General features: G+C 37.3%; 1 protein-coding gene across 2 annotated transcripts in view; it reads right to left on the bottom strand.

Annotated features, from left to right (window-relative positions):
• Positions 1 to 554: 554 nt before the first annotated feature.
• Positions 555 to 16,053, bottom strand: part of TTC8 (tetratricopeptide repeat domain 8) — a 40,772-nt gene continuing 25,273 nt past the window's right edge. Inside the window, exons 8-15 of one of the 2 annotated variants that reach the window (XM_036384582.1) lie at positions 15,923 to 16,008; positions 13,793 to 13,880; positions 10,184 to 10,294; positions 7,463 to 7,602; positions 6,093 to 6,267; positions 4,693 to 4,815; positions 2,799 to 2,882; positions 555 to 1,159 (exon numbers count right to left, since the gene is read on the bottom strand). In XM_036384582.1, the coding sequence (XP_036240475.1) occupies positions 1,043 to 1,159; positions 2,799 to 2,882; positions 4,693 to 4,815; positions 6,093 to 6,267; positions 7,463 to 7,602; positions 10,184 to 10,294; positions 13,793 to 13,880; positions 15,923 to 16,008 (924 nt within the window). In that variant the 3' untranslated portion in view covers positions 555 to 1,042. The remainder of the gene's footprint in view (positions 1,160 to 2,798; positions 2,883 to 4,692; positions 4,816 to 6,092; positions 6,268 to 7,462; positions 7,603 to 10,183; positions 10,295 to 13,792; positions 13,881 to 15,922; positions 16,009 to 16,053) is intronic. The other variant, XM_036384583.2, reaches the window with a different exon arrangement.

Here is a 16,053-nt window from a genome sequence, read left to right as displayed (position 1 = left end):
TAACAAATCCTAAAAAATAAAAAGACTCTTAAGATTCATAAGCATGTTTAGGGTTGCCCCTTAAGCTAAAATATTCCCCTGAGATATCAGGGAAACATGAAAAGATTTCAAAGGTCTGTTTCAGGATGTGCCATTTCAGATTGCTTTAACATGTCACATTTTTTAAAGGTCTTCTAAAAAGGTCAGGTTTTGAATTCTTGCAAATTTATTCCTTTTAGCTAAAACACAAAGTATGACAGAAAGTCTTCATTTGTTGTTAGTAGTAGTAGTCCTGCAGTTAGATTGATCCAAATATTTACTTAGCAATAGTGCTTATGTGGTAGCACATGTAATCACCCCATCAATGCCTTGTTCTCAACTATTAGCTCTTAATTCTGTAAGCTTCTAAATGCCCTTCTCCCTCACTGAGATCCAGAATAAACTCCCTCCTGGGTAGAGAGGAACACATGCATTTCTGTGATTTTGTACCAGTTCTGTGGAGTCTCTCAAAATGTTAAGACTATCAACCCAGATTTTCATAGCAATAAGAATGTAATTTAACTTACACACATAAATGAGACAAACCATACAAACTGCATTTATTTAACTCATACAGTACAAGGAATATAAGAAATTTTGCTTTACATATGTATTTAAAATTCTTTTTAAGTATTTTAATTTTAAAACCTAACATTCATTTAGAAAGTATACGATCAAAAGCCAACTTGAAAACCAGTTAGGAAGTATTTTTATTCTGTTTCTTCACAGATTGTCACACGGGAATGTTTAAAATAAATTTTTTTCTGCATAAAAGCCAGAAAAAAAACCCTTTTCTGTAATCTCTTGTGTACATAGCTGCAAAGTTTTCTAGCTGCATTTGAATAAGTGTTATCTTTTAAGATGATAAGAAATTGAAACTCAATCTTTTCTTGCTACTCAAAGTAACACAAGCTTTGCCACAGGAATGCATAAAGTATAGTTCATCTACTTTGAGCTGGTGCTCTCAAAATGTGCATGGGACATTTGCTCTGGCTAGCTTCTTACATAATAAAAAATTAGCTTATCAGAGCATAGCAAAGTGCTCCTTTAACTGTTTCATGAGCTGCTGTGTATCAACATGGCCTGGAAATGCTTCTTCAGACTTCTGAGCTGCTGTGTAACTTCTCTGAAGATCTCCAACCTGTAAAAAACACACAAACTGATTTAGAAAATCCAAGCAATGCAGTGTTTGTACTCTTTGCATTCTGTGCAGTACATTTCTGGTGCTCATAAATTTTAAGCACAGCTGGCCCAAAGAGCGAACAGTCAGAGTAAGGACATTTGGAGGCAGGATTGTGTCACACTTACATCAAGGGATGAGAAAGACAGAAATGTCATTTTAATGGCTGCTTCAAGACATCAGCTTAATGTCTTGAAGCATCCATATTCCATTTCACCCAACTTCTTGGAGAATGGACAAGGCACACACCATACCCAGTGCTTGAAGTATGGAGAAATAAAAAAATAGAAGTTTTGCTTTTAAACTCCATAGAAGTGCTATTGTATAAACAAACAAAACACAACCCATCAGGCCTCTGTAAAAAAACCACTGTGATTTCCTGCTTCCTCACAGAGATGCACAACAATGTTGGAGAACTAAAGGTGCTCCTCTGTTGCTTTTAGAAGAAATTGTTCCCTACTCAGAGAACTTCATTTTTTTCCTAAATAGGCATCATTTTCTGGAAGGTTTAAAAGGAAAGCATCTCAGAAAGTGGGTTCAGCAAAAAAGAACCCAAAGATTTGGGAACACTTCTAGTAAAACTGATTACTCCTGAATGGGAAAGGAGGAGCTATGGACAGCCAGGAGGCCTTTTTTGCTTGTGCATCACTCAACACAGATCTTCAGTGTGCCAAGAATTCTCTGAAGGAGAAAAAACCAAAGTCCTGCCCAGAGCAGTCATGTTCTGTAAACCATGGCCATACACTGAATTTAAGGATTGCATTACCCCACTGCACCAACACCTGGCTGATGTGGCTGGCTGTCTTCTTCTATAACCTGTGAAGAGTCCTTTGTGTAACAAGACATTTGCAGACTAGGATTTACTCCCCAAACAGTAAGTAAGAAATGCAATTATTCAACACCCTCTTGTGTTTCACAATGAAGGGGATACACTTACAAATTAATGGGTTATTCCCTTCTTAATGTGTGCACTTCAGCATCTGTAGGAGTGGAGCTGCCCACACAACACAGATTCATAACAGAATCATGAAGGTGTAGGCACAAGCAAAGAAGCAATTTTTTTCTTGTGAAGAAACAAGAAAAAAATTTCTACAAGTTTCTCTTATTAACAGGAATGCTGGACACTGTTAACACAGTGTCTTAGACACTCTGCATGAAATAGATTATTAACACAAAAAAAATCAGAGGTTGTAAAGCTGAATAACAGATTTTCCTTTTGAGATCAGTAAGATACTATCATTAATGGATATTCTTTCTATCATTACTAGTAAATCATATGATATTATTACACTTCACATTCTGAAAAAGCTCCTGACTGCAAAGACTGTAGATGGAATTGATCATCTTTCAGGCATTTGGACAATTATAAAGTTACTTCATAGCCAGTTGGCCTCATTTTTTCTCAAAAGCAAATATTGGAATGGCTACTTTGACACACTTCTAGGTATTAAAATGAAAATGTAATTTAGCATTTTCCTTCAGTTTATGTACTCTGTATACTTTTTTCTTATCTATCTGGAAGTCTTAGTAATAACAATAAAAAACCAGCTGCCTCACCAAGGCTCAATTTTTAGATTACAAGAACAGGATAATGCATTACCTTCTCTGAGAGTATGGCAACATTGAAATGGGGCTCATACATGTGAGGTGCTAAAGATGAAGCAGTCTGCAGCAAAGCTCTTGCCTATACAGAGAAATGAAAAAAATAATATAGTGACATCTGGGAGGGAGAGTAACAAGAATCTAATGCAATATTCATAATCCTTAAAAGAAATCATCCTATGTTTACTAAGTCATTACTAAGAAAGCCATTTTCAAAAAGGTTACATCAATAGTGTAGGCATAACAGAATCAAATAACATTGAAATGAATAAAGACTTTTAGTTGAGTCAGAAAAAAAATTATTGGGACATACTAAATTAAGCAATTCAATTTTAAACCCCGAGGACAATACATAACATAAATTAAATAAAACTCAAAGTATTTAAAGAACACCCCACTGTATTTATCTGTTGTCTCTGACAGCTCTGTCTTAACCATCCCTGAAACCATAAATTTTATCATATAAATGACAGCTTTCACACTCAAACATTTAAATAAAATTAGGGGTTTTGTTCTCACTAGCAAAATAGAGGCATAAAAAGGTAAAACAAACTAAGTATCAGAGTGTATAGCTTCATGCTGTAAATCCAATGCAGAATTAAGGTCCACTTGTGAAAGATTTTACTAAAAAAACATGCAGAACTTAATGGGGAAAATTCCAAAATGTTTCAAAACAAAAGTAACTATAAACTGTGGCAAGACTGAGCTAGAAACTTATTAAAACTTCCTACATTTGAAAAATCTGAGTACATATAACAGTATTTATGAAAGATCATTGTGAAATAAAATCCAAGATAAGCAAAATGTAATCCCCTTTTTATTCTTCTGTGCATATTTTTATTGCCAAATTTATCCCAGTTTTTAATTATACACGTGATACAAGACGAAAACTGAAAATTTTAAGCTAAAAACTAAAGTAGACAGAAAGCTATTCTAATGGAAAGGCTTTGCAGTGCTAGTTATGAGCAACCAGAACTCCCACAATTGAGGGTATCCTCCACTAGGGAATCAAATGTCTAAAAATTTACTGATTATGAAACTGAAACTAAACCCAAAGTTTATCTATCACTGGAAACATCCAGTTCTAGGTTCATTTCAGTGTTTCCATGGTAATTGCTAGGTTATCTGAATAAAGTTAACTTCTGTCTAAGACAATCTGCTCTTAAAAAGGTATTTATAATTTATTTTAGCTCTATGATGTACACATGAATCCATCAAATTAGCTTGTTCTCATGAGGTCTAAAACAAGCCCACAGTAGTTCTGTCCAAAACTGCCCAAACAACAAGTATTCATTTTCCCTGCATGTGCATAAAAATGGTTGCATTTATTCCACCATGCATGTCAATTATATATCTAAGCACAATATACTCAATATACTCACACTAGGTAAGATGAACCACCAAGCTCATTGATGCAAAGGTGTTTATCAAGAACCTGTTGCTTTCTGACAAAATTCTAATGTGATCTCCTTGCTAAAAAAGCCCCAACTTTCAAGATATAACCTCATTGCTTTTTTCTGCCACCCAACAAAAGTATGTTATCTACATTTATTAACTGAATATACAGTCAGTTGTCTTTTAAGTGAAGATTTCAAAGCACAGGGGTTTGCTTTGGGTATCAATTAAAAAAAAAAAAAACATCTCAACAACTGCAAAGTTATTGGAAACCTTGCTTGTCTTTGATGATTCATTTGGATATGCCAAAGAATAAGCAGTTTAATGGGAGATGGCATGACAATACACTGAAACATGTAAAATAGTCATCCACGGTTTCTGCCTCTAACAGTAAGTTAGACATTCATATGATGCCTCCACCCCAGAGAAATGACATGTTTGTTAAATACAAAATGCTTAAATGAAGCATTCTCCTTAGGCTGGGATTCAGCACTGACCTGTTCAGTGTGACCTTTTCTCATCTCCAGCACAGCCAAGTTGTTGTAAGCTTCTGCATAGTCGTTATTGTTGACTAAGGTCAGCTTGAAACACTGGTAAGCCAGATTCAGGTCTCCTATGCCCTAAAAGAAAGACTGTGTTTTCATTTGTGAAAAGATTGGAAACTACATGCATCTGTTTTGGGTTTTGGAGTATCTTTTCACCATAGTGGAATGCAAATTACAATAAAAACATGCTGATCAGAAATCTATGTGCTTTCTTCCCAGATCCTCTCATTTTTTCTTTATTCTTTCTCTAGACAGAATCATTTCTCTCCAGAAGAAACTTCCATGCTTCAAGTGATATTCACTTCATCTAATTTAACTTTTGGATTATTAAAGTGGCATCTAAAGACTATGCTATCTGCTACTGTCTATAGCAGGGTAAGAAAAACTGAGATGTCTCCAGAGGGGAAGTCATCTTGCTTCTCTGTCTCTACACATATTTAAGTTAAGGAAGATTCACTCCTCAGATGGAGCAGCTGACTAATGCTACTGTAGTGTTAAGACTGACACTGACACAGCATTAGGTTAAACATCAAAAGTGACATGCTGAAAAATACAGGCACATCAGCTCAAATTTCAATCTTTAAGGCAGTAAAAATTACTGTGTTTATCCTAGCTGCAGTACTTGTGCAGTACAAGACACAGTTGTGTGTCTGACTCAAATGATTATCAGCAATCTTCAATCAACTGAAGACAACTCATGTTAGAAAACTCATGTCAAAAACCACATTCAGCAAACTTATTCTGGGCATGTAGCTAAAGAGAAATCCAACACAACTTCTTGCAGAACATCTGGAAAAATGGGCAAGACTGTAAGAAAATTTGTGTAGAAATTTAACAAAGTTTATCACACAACTACACAATATTTCTATAGCTGCCTTTAAGACAGAGGAAAATACCTTCTCAACTATGACCTACTTAGTGCTTTAGTATTGGCTACTTGGTGCTGAATGTGTATCTTTATGACAAGAGAATCAGTCTAATTCTCCATGTAAAACAAATAACAGTTCCTAGAAAAATATCTTTAATTCCTTTTTTTTTTTTTGGTCAGATTAGCTTGTTTTGCAGCCAAGGCCTTCAAGGGCTGGTATATGTTGTAATTTTTTTAGAATGATGGGAAGGTTAAACATAGTGGGGAGTGAGCATCTTTTAGCAGGAGAAAGCCACATTCATTCAGAGCTTTTTCTTTTGCTGCTTCTTTCCTACTGAAGTGCAAATAAACATTCCATTTGTACTAGACTTTATCGTGTACACTATCAGGTTTCATATTTCCAAGAAGGGAAATGACTCCTTCCTAGTTTTTACATTTTTTATAAATTTTACTTATTCAGAAAGATGGTTAATATTTTTCATACCACAGCCACATGTCCCAAGTTGTACCACACATCTGCTGTCTCCTCCTCATTTTCAGCCAAAAACAGTGCCCTTTCAAATGAAGATAGTGTCATATCATATTGCTGGGCATAGAAGCAACAGAGGCCCAGATTGTTAAAGAGCTGGCAGTTATAAACACCCATCTGCAGGAGCCGTCTAGATTGAAAGAAAACATTTGTTTTATTTTTTTTTTATTAATTTCAAGTAGGAGTTCTATTCTAAAAGAAAAAATTCTCTCCTCCTTTCTCCCTATTCTGAGAGGGTATAAAAACCAAGTGTTACAGTCTTACACTTGCTAGTTTCTAGAAGGACAGTGCAAGGTACTTTTTATTAGAATAACAACTGTGCAAAAGTCTGTGTAAATTAGTAATTTCTGTCTTCTTGGCTGGGTCTCATGATCTGACTTTACTGTAAGATAGAGATGTAGCAGACTTTCTCTTTCTGCTTTCCAATCCCTTGACATCAATCAAGCTGTAGTTTATTGCAGTTACTTTATATAATTCTTAAGACTTCAATTTTTTGCTTGATTTCCATCCTTCAGTACTGCTCTAATTAGTAATAGTATATTTAGAGATGAATGTGTATTAATCTTACACATAAAGCATAAATCAGATTTTGATTCACGTTGATATTGTTTAATGTGTCTTTTAAAATGGAGATGTATTATAAAAATTCTATTTATTCATATTTATAGGAATAAACAGAAATGCTATGAGGGCCAGGGAAAAAGAGGGCTGCTGCCTGCAGCATGGCTGTGATTTTCTGAACCTAAAGCACAAAAGAGCTCAAGTCCAACAGAAATGCGATGATAGTGCTCCTGCTGACTTAATCTGCTCTTAGGGAGGGAATGGCAGGCTCCTTTGCACTCTGACTGTATTGGAATAAAAATCAAGCAGCAGTGTTAACACTATCTTTTCACTGCTTTCAGAAAAACACACAGGAAGCCCAGCCTGAATTCAAGTCAGGAATTTTGTGGTCACAACACCCGGTCACTTCAGGTGGAGTAAAGGGCTCCTTGTGCCTTCTGTATGCAATTGAAGTTGAGGGTAAGATCCACTGTTCTCAAACTGCGAAAGAACTTTCCTTGTTTATTGGTTGAATGATAATCTATGTTGATACTTCTACATACTCCTCATATAATGATTACAAGTTTGTAGTGATGTACTTATCACTGTATAAAAAGATACAGAAATTGGAAACTGATTTTATGGTAATATTTGTCCAAATGCTCATTCATACTCTTGTGCCAATCTGCTGATTAATTTTTTCCCTGCATTAAAAAGATCAACACTTTATATTACTTTCTCACATATTCTGTTCCCCCTCCCTCCCTCTCCCTAAGTACAGATACCTGTAAAACCGCAGAGCTATCTCAGGCTGGTCTGAATAAAAATGGTTACTGCCAATGCATGCGATGGCTTCCACATGAGTATTGTCTTGTTTCAACACGTCCTTATAGTACTCTGCAGCTGAGGAGATATTGTTCATTTCCTATACAATTGGACAAAAATTCCAATTACTTCTACTGTTTATCACCTATTTTTAATGTGGAACTCATTAAAATGTTAATCTACAGGGTGCTTTATCTATGCCCTGTAGAGTACCCAACTGAGATTAATTATATATACTCTTAAAGTTCTCTGATTGTACCATTCAACACCACTGTCTGGCATCTTCACAAGCAACACATATATCCATGAGAGGAATGTATAATGATTTATTAGTAATATCTTTACCTGAAATTACCTCTATGCCACAGCTACAACAAGAAATTTATTTGGTTTTTATTTTTTAGAAAAAGAGACAGCCTGTTGTATTGAGTTTGGAAGTTGAAGGGGGACTACAGAGGTGGCTTCTGTGAGAAGCTTCCAGAGCTTCCTCCACATCCAACAGAGCCAATGTCAGCTGGTTCTGGAATGAACCCAGTGCTGGCCTCAAGGCTGAGCTCATCAGAGAAGGTAGTTACATCTCTGTGATAACATATAACATATTTAAAAAGGAAAACCAAGTTTTTGTACAGATATAACTGTGGCCAGGAAGAGAGGAGAAAACATGAGAGCAACAACTCTGCAGACACCAAGGTCAGTGCAGAAGGAGGGGCAGGAGGTGCTCCAGGCACCGGAGCTGAGATTCCCCTGCAGCCCGTGGTGAGGCAGCTGTGCCCCTGAATCCTGTGGAGGTCAACAGGGGAGCAGAGATGCACCTGCAGCCTGCAGAGAAGTTCAATGCAGGAGCAGATGACCCTGCTGTGGGCTGTGACCCTGTGGCAGCTCTGTGCTGGAACAGGCTCCTGGCAGGACCTGTGGCCCCAAGAGGAGAGGAGCCCACAGTGGATCAGGTTCACTGACAGGACTTGTGACCCTTGTGACCGGGGGGACCCTGCTGGAGCAGCACCACGTGCAACAGACATTTGCCCCTCCTTGCACAATGTCTTGTGGCACCCAGAACTGTGCAGTTTCCAGCATAGCAACACAGAGTAGACTGACTTCCCCACACAAGGTCTCAACTATTTTCAGTGTTTTTTAAATCAAGTCATTAATTGCTCTGAACACAAACGAGAATATAATTACATATGAAAATCTATTATGTGCCTTTGAAAACAGGAATTGTGAATTCACCAAAACTTGTACTACCTAGGATATGACAGTTAAGAAAACTGTATTGTATATAAATACATGCTTGGATGTGTGCTACTTGGAAGATGATTTAGGGTAAACTCACTGCTACAAATGACAGTGCACTGAGGGGTGCAAGGCCCTGAGAATCTATCCCCTACAAGAAAAAAAAATTAGAATATCAAACTTGCTTCTGTGTTTATATAGGAAAAATTTCTACCTGTGTGATGTAGATACAATGTGCTCCCAACAAAACTAAAGAAAAAGCCTTTATATAACCTCAGCACTGTATTTAGCTAAAAAAAAAAAAGAAAAAAAAAAAGAATTTCTTGTGATTCAAGGAAATGGTGATAAAGCAGTCCCTTTAAAAATTACGTAGTTTTTTTTAAACCAAAAACTTTCTATAACTCTTTGTACTCTCAAAAGTTAGTGACTGAGAAGAAAAGCTCTGATTAAGATGTCTGATACATATATTCCACTTGTGAGGCTATACAATGAAAGCCACCCTATGCTGCAGTGCAAATCTTTGCTAATGAAGCTATAATCCTTCATTCAAGTGTCAGTGCAAAACTCGATCCTGTCAAATATATTCTGCTCTTTAATAATTCCTTAAAGGGTTATGCAATGTTATGTATGGTTCTGCAAAATAACATCTATATTAAAAACTATTCAACAATTCAGAAAGAAAAGCCTCCAAAAATTATGCAGCTGTTTTTTTCTTGCTGAAGGGCAAAAAGGATTTAATATGAAAATGGATTAAGGCTTAGGGGTTAGATGAGAATGATGAGAACAGGACAGAATGCCAAGCATGAATATAGACACAAAAAAAAATTCATTACTTTGTTTTTAACATTTGTTCTAGAATAGCACTTGACCAATTTTAATGCAAAAACAATACAAAATCGACCGTTTGACGTGAAAATACAGAATTTTAAAATACAAAATACATGGTTACCATGCTAAAGTGAAACTACTTTATAACTAATCCTACTTAATATTACATTTACTTCCTAACTAAGAAACATTCACATTCTAACTGCTCTCAGAGCGTTAAGAGACCAATGACAACACATAGTGCTAATAAAAACAACACAGACAAATAAATTATTTTGCTGTTTAATTTTGCTGGTTGGTGACTTGAGCAGTTTTAGTATGATGAAATACATATGAACTAGCAAGGACAACATCTGGACAATTTGACTTAATATGGACTTGCTTCTGCATGCCAAGGGCAAATGGGATCTCACTGGTATGATTAATTGCTGAAACAAATAAGCCTGCAGGGCTCCCCTGACATTACCTTGTTACCTTTGTGGAAAGTTACCTGTTTTGCATTAGTGACACTGAAAATCAGCACAGTGGGTTTTTGATAACCTTAGTTATATTCAACTGTTGCCTCTTTTCTTACTCAAGCAGCTACATTTGGCCCCTATAAGGATTGCATAGTGGGTGCATACCTCATAGATTCTGGCAATTCCACAAATAAGAGTCACTTCTCCAGGAAATCGCTCTAACCCTTGCTTGAAAAGGTTCAAAGCTGTTACAGGCTGATCCAAGCGCAAATACACCTAGGCAAATAAAAAGTGTATATAGATGTCAACTGTCTGACTTTTATACAGGTTCTGCTGTTTAACAAGGGAGATAAATAAAAGGGATGACACCTCCATTTATACAGGAAACCATTAGCTGAGATGATGAATAATACCGGGAAAATAATGGAGTGAATACTGAATAAATCTGTGTAATGAAGATAAAATACGCTACTTATGATAATTAAATTTACCTAGGATTGCATGATTAATTTGAATATTACTAATTTAAAATATCTTCTTATTTATTATCATATATAATATAGTTTGACACTGAGGTGAATTAAAAAAAAAATCACCCAGTTTAATGTATTTTCAAAAACTTGGGTTTAGGCTTGAAAGAACTGGATCTTCAGGTTGATAATGCTGGCATATCAAAATGTTTTTCTTAGTTGAATAAGACTGCAATGCACAGAGCAGTGACACTTTCAAGTTTCCTTACTGCTCAACCAACCTCTCTGTCACAAACAATAAAGTCCTATGGAAAGAGGGCAGTTTTCCCTCTGTGAGTTTGGCTTCTGTGTTGATTATGAAAATGTGCAGTGTGGATAATAATTGTGTGAGAACTGGCCATTCAATATGTCCAGTGTTGATAGGGACCCCCTCAGCAGCTGTCTGAGAGTACAGCTGTAAAGCCCTCCTGCTGTGGCGTATGGTAAACACAGCTACAGCAAAGGGAAAAACCCTGCACTCATGCTTTGGGAAACTAGATGGCTACAGTGATTTCCCTATCTCCCACTGAGTGGAAAATTATTTTGTTGAAGAAATAGTATATTAATTAGTGCTAATATTTCATACTAGTAAAGAAGAGAAAGAATCTGTGACTGCTGTCCTGATACAACCTTTTTGTGATGAAACATAAAACAAATGTCAGTGTTAGCTGAACACCTGAGAAACCTCTAATTTCTGCTTTTGCCCTTAAACTTCACGGACTTCTGACTGCCAACAATTACAACTGAACATTGTTTTTTGCAATCCCATAGATATATACTGCTGTAGACACTTTCAAAGAATTCTTTTCTATGACCACTCAATGACATTCTTAATTATCAGAGAGCTGACAACTGTGAGTGTCTTCCAGAAAAGGGACTGCCATTCCAAGTTGGTCATTGGCAAAACGTTAAAACACAGGCATTTTTTACACTCATTCTGCTAATGTCACTCACATTTCCTGTATTAAGCTAGAAAATGAATGCCTTCTTGTGAAAATCTATAAAAGAGCAATGGTTTTGGAGGGCATGGTACTTAGTAGATTAGAACTGCATTAATTACATCATTAACCATGAATTATGCATCCAATTAAAAAAATGGACAGTGTGAAACTCTGCCCCTTTTTTATATTTTTATCTTTGTTTATGAAGTATGTTTTCTGAGCATTAATGACTTAAATCTGCTCTATTGCTTTATCTAGAGGCTGACTCCAAAATGCACTCACTTCAGATGCTAAAACCACACAGCCACAGTACTGTACTATGTAATTCCTATATCCAGTGTGATATCACACTATCCAACATCTCTGTAGACAGTAGAGCTGCTCTCTAGATAAATGGAAAAAAAAAATTAAAAAATAGGTGGGGCAATTTCCGTCTACTCACAGTTGCTTTGGGGAGACCTGCTCTTTAAAAGTACTACAGCTAATTATGGTTTATATGCTAAAAGGAGAATTGCCCCATTCTCTTTTTGGTCTCTCTCTTATCTCTTGTAAAAATATCCCATTTTTAGCTCTTCTAGGTCATGAAATACTTTGTAACTTCACAGCATGTCATGACTGCTTTAAAGATTCTTACTTTTTTTTCCATTCTTTTGGTCTTTTATATTTTTGCAAACTACATTTCAAGAGAGAGATAATTTTCAAGAAAATATTATTAAAAACCCAGATAGATGTTGCAATAATGAATATATACAAAAATAACTAGTATCATAGTATCAGTATATTTCCATAGAACTTTATGCAATCTTATTATTTTTTAATGGCTGCTTAACTCAAGCCTGATTTTTTTAGTTCTGTTAAATTGAGCCATATCTCTGTGCCTTACTGTATTGCCTGTCCACTGACACTGAATTATGCTGTGCAATGTTTTATACTTGAGCAAGCTGGTCTATAGAGCGGGAGGTGGAAGTACAAATGCAGCTCCTGCCTGAGCTGGTACTGATGTAGAGGGATGCAAATCTCCTGTAATGAATCACTGTTGTTAATCCAATTACTCTGCCATTTGAATAATTCTGTGCAGTTCATGGAGCGAGTCCAGAGAAGGGCCAGCAAGATGATTAGAGGGATGGAACACCTCTCGTAGGAGGAAAGGCTGAGAGAGTTCAGTCAGCCTGGAGAACAGAAGGATGTGGGGTCACCTAAGTGCAGCCTTCCAGCACTTGACAGGACCCTACAAGAAAGCTGAAGAGGGACTTTTTACAGGGACATGTAGTGACAGGACAAGGGGAATGGCTTTGACCTGAAAGATGGTATGGTTATATTAGATACTAAGAAGACATTCTTCACTATGAGGACAATGAGGCATTGGAACAGGTTGCCCAGAGAAGCTGTGGATGCCCCATCCCTGACAGTGTTCAAGGCTGGGCTGGATGGGGCTCTGAGCAACATGGTCTAGTGGAAGGCACCCCTGTCCATGGGGGAGGGAGGGGGGGATTGGAACTGGATGATCACTGGCATTCCTTCCAACCCAAACTATTTTGTGATCCTATGTAGTTTGTAAATAACTTGTGATAGAGACAGGAAAATTAATAAGCTTCAATGAACTTCAAACACAGTACTGAAGACATGTCTCTAGATAGCAATGATGATTATTTAAATACAAAACATAAATTGCTCAGGAAATGTAAAGCACATATGAATATTTGAATCATCCACTAGCAGTGATGACTTTTGGACAGGCCTGTGACAATGAGCTTATGGGGAACTGATAAAGAGCAACTGGTTTCATCTCCTTCTAGGACACACGGAAGAAAAATGCAGTTTTAGTTTCTCACAGGTCACCTTTTCTTGAATGTCTTAGAAAACATTTAGAATCAAATGTGTATCCTGGTAAAGAAGTAGTTCTGAGACTCAGCTGTACCACTTGTTCTTTTAAAGCTTTTAATGCCTTTATTTTGACAGAACATTCCCTGTTTCAAGGTCTCTGATTGCTTTCTTTAAGCTCACTTTGTTTTGATTTTGCTTGTGAAACTAGGATTTTGAGCTTTGCTCTTTATTTACAGATTTATTGCATTTGTTTCCTAGGAGACCATATATAGCCACATTGTTCTTCATACTGGAACTCAATTTTTTTAGCCACATAATCCTCATTGGAATTTAGAACAAAGAATCCAGTAACATAGAACATTTTTTAAATCTTGTTTGTGAAATCTGGGAGCTCTAAAATAATTTTGTAAACTATCGACTTCCACTGCAACGGTTAGCATGTATTGCCTCAGGCATGGAGACCACACACTTTTAAACACAATGATTTATCTGTGACTTACTTTTGCCAAGTACAAGATGGTATCAACCATGTCCTGCTGTTTAAGGGCTGACTTAAATTGCTTTTCAGCTTCACGATATAATCCCAACCTAAAGAGACAACAGATACATATAGAAGGTACTTGTTTACTGTTTTTTTTTAAGATTTCTCATAAGCTTATTAAATAATGAAGCAGTTCAAACTAAACCAAACATAAACTACCTGAAAGCACACTTTATGACCACATATTTGTGTGCACGTTAACAAAAAACATGTCATTATTTAAAGATAACAAAACAACCATCCAAAACTATATAAAAGACAAATCCATGAATTTTGGCCCCCTCTTACTCATGCAGCCTTCTAGAATGGTGAATAATGACGTACTCATATTCACAGGAATTCCTCCTGCTCTTAAAACAGACAGTAGAAAATGAGCATTTAATGTCTCAACTCTACCCAAACTGCTTCAGACCAGAATTTTCTCGCCCATGGCAAAGATCACACAGATAATCTCCACTGTGAATGAACATCACAGGAGTCTATTTCATCTCAAAGGCATTTGTTTTGTATAATTACAGTCAAATGTTTTTTACTAATCTATAAAAGCTATGTAACTACAAATTAAGAGGACCGTGCAATTTTAACAACAGAAAACGTTCTACTTTCTCATATATAAATTGCTCTTTGTTTCTGTCAGCCAAAGAGCACGTGCTTGCAGAAGAAACACAAAACACAAACAGAACAAGCCAGCTAAAATGAAGAGGCACAGCCAATGGGGACATAAGGTAGTTTGGAATCCTGGAAGCCCATGTACCTGCTTGGGTGCATTAGTCTCTATAACACGATTCATAAAAATTCTGAAAGTAATCAATGACCTCTAAGCTTATGTATTGGGTTTGCATGAGAAGGTTTTGGTAGCTGGGGGATTCAGGAACAGCTTCTATGAGAAGCTGACATGTCTCTGATGTGCAACAGAGCCAATGCCAGAGGGCTCCAAGATGGAATCACGGCTGGTCAAGGCTGAGCCCATTCATGAGAGTAGTGGTGCCTCCATAATCAGCATTAGGAATAATGTAACATGCAGGGAGAATACATTTAAGAAGGAGGAAAAAACAGTACAAGGGCAGGCAGAGAGTGGAGTAAGAATTTGTGGGAAGATCTCTACATACACCAAGGTCAGTGCAGAAGGAGGAGGAAGAGGTGCTCCAGAAGTTCCTCTGCAGCCCTTGGTGAAGACCATGGCGAGGCAGCTGTGCCCCTGCCCTGCAGCCCATGGAGGACTAAGAGGATGCAGAGATCCACCTGCAGCCTGTGAAGGAACCCATGCTGGAGCAGGTAGATGCCCAAAGAGGGCTGTGACCCCATGGGATGCCCATGCTGGAACATACTCCTGGCAAGACCTGTGGCCCCATGGAGAGATGAGTCCACACTGGAGAAGGGGCAGCAGGACTTGTGACCCTGGGGAGGACTCATACTGGAGAAGGGAAGAGTGTGAGGAGTCCTTCCCCTGAGGGAAGCAGCAGAGACAAACTGACTGCAACCTCCATTTCCTGTCCCTCTGTGTTGCTGGGAAGGGAGGAGGTAGAGAAAAGAGGGAATGGAGTTGAGCCCAGGAAGAAGGAAAGGGTGGGTAGTTGCTTTAAGAATTGCTAATATTTCTCATTATCCTATTCTGATTTGATGCTTGTGTATGGGGTGCCAGCCTTAAGCCTCATCATATTTTTAACTGGTACTTCTTGGGCAATACAATTCTGGCAGAAGTGTCTAACATGAATGTTTTATTCTGTATTATTTCATCAATCTGAAGCCCTCATTGACAGATTATTTCTCAAACTAATACTGCAACATTTATTTTATGTGATCTGTTTTAACAATAGTTCTTTGCATTTATTGACTGACTTTTCAAATAATTATTTTAAAATCCATTAACAAAGGCAAAACTGCAACTAATTCAGTTACTCACTATGGATGCCTTTATCTCAAGCAGTGGTCTCCTTGTGCATTAAAGGAGATTCAACTGTAAGCACAGCACTCTCCAACAAAACCCTTTCTGAGCTATTTCTCACTGTTCAGCATTGCCCAACACACTCAGCAGTACAGGTTCTGCACTCACAATCACTCACCACAGAAGAAATGAACAATGGCTTACCTATAGTAGCACTTTCCAATTTGGACCTTCCACCACCAGTCCTTGAACTGTGCGTACTCAGTGGCAAGGGCTGCCAAATCTAGAGCCTTCCAAAATAAACCCATCATCTTAAAATTAATATTTACACAAAG

The sequence above is a fragment of the Molothrus ater genome, chromosome 6, assembly GCF_012460135.2.
Source record: "Molothrus ater isolate BHLD 08-10-18 breed brown headed cowbird chromosome 6, BPBGC_Mater_1.1, whole genome shotgun sequence".
NCBI lineage: Eukaryota > Metazoa > Chordata > Aves > Passeriformes > Icteridae > Molothrus > Molothrus ater.
Note: the sequence above shows the minus strand (reverse complement) of the source record. Positions and strands in the feature narration are given on the sequence as shown.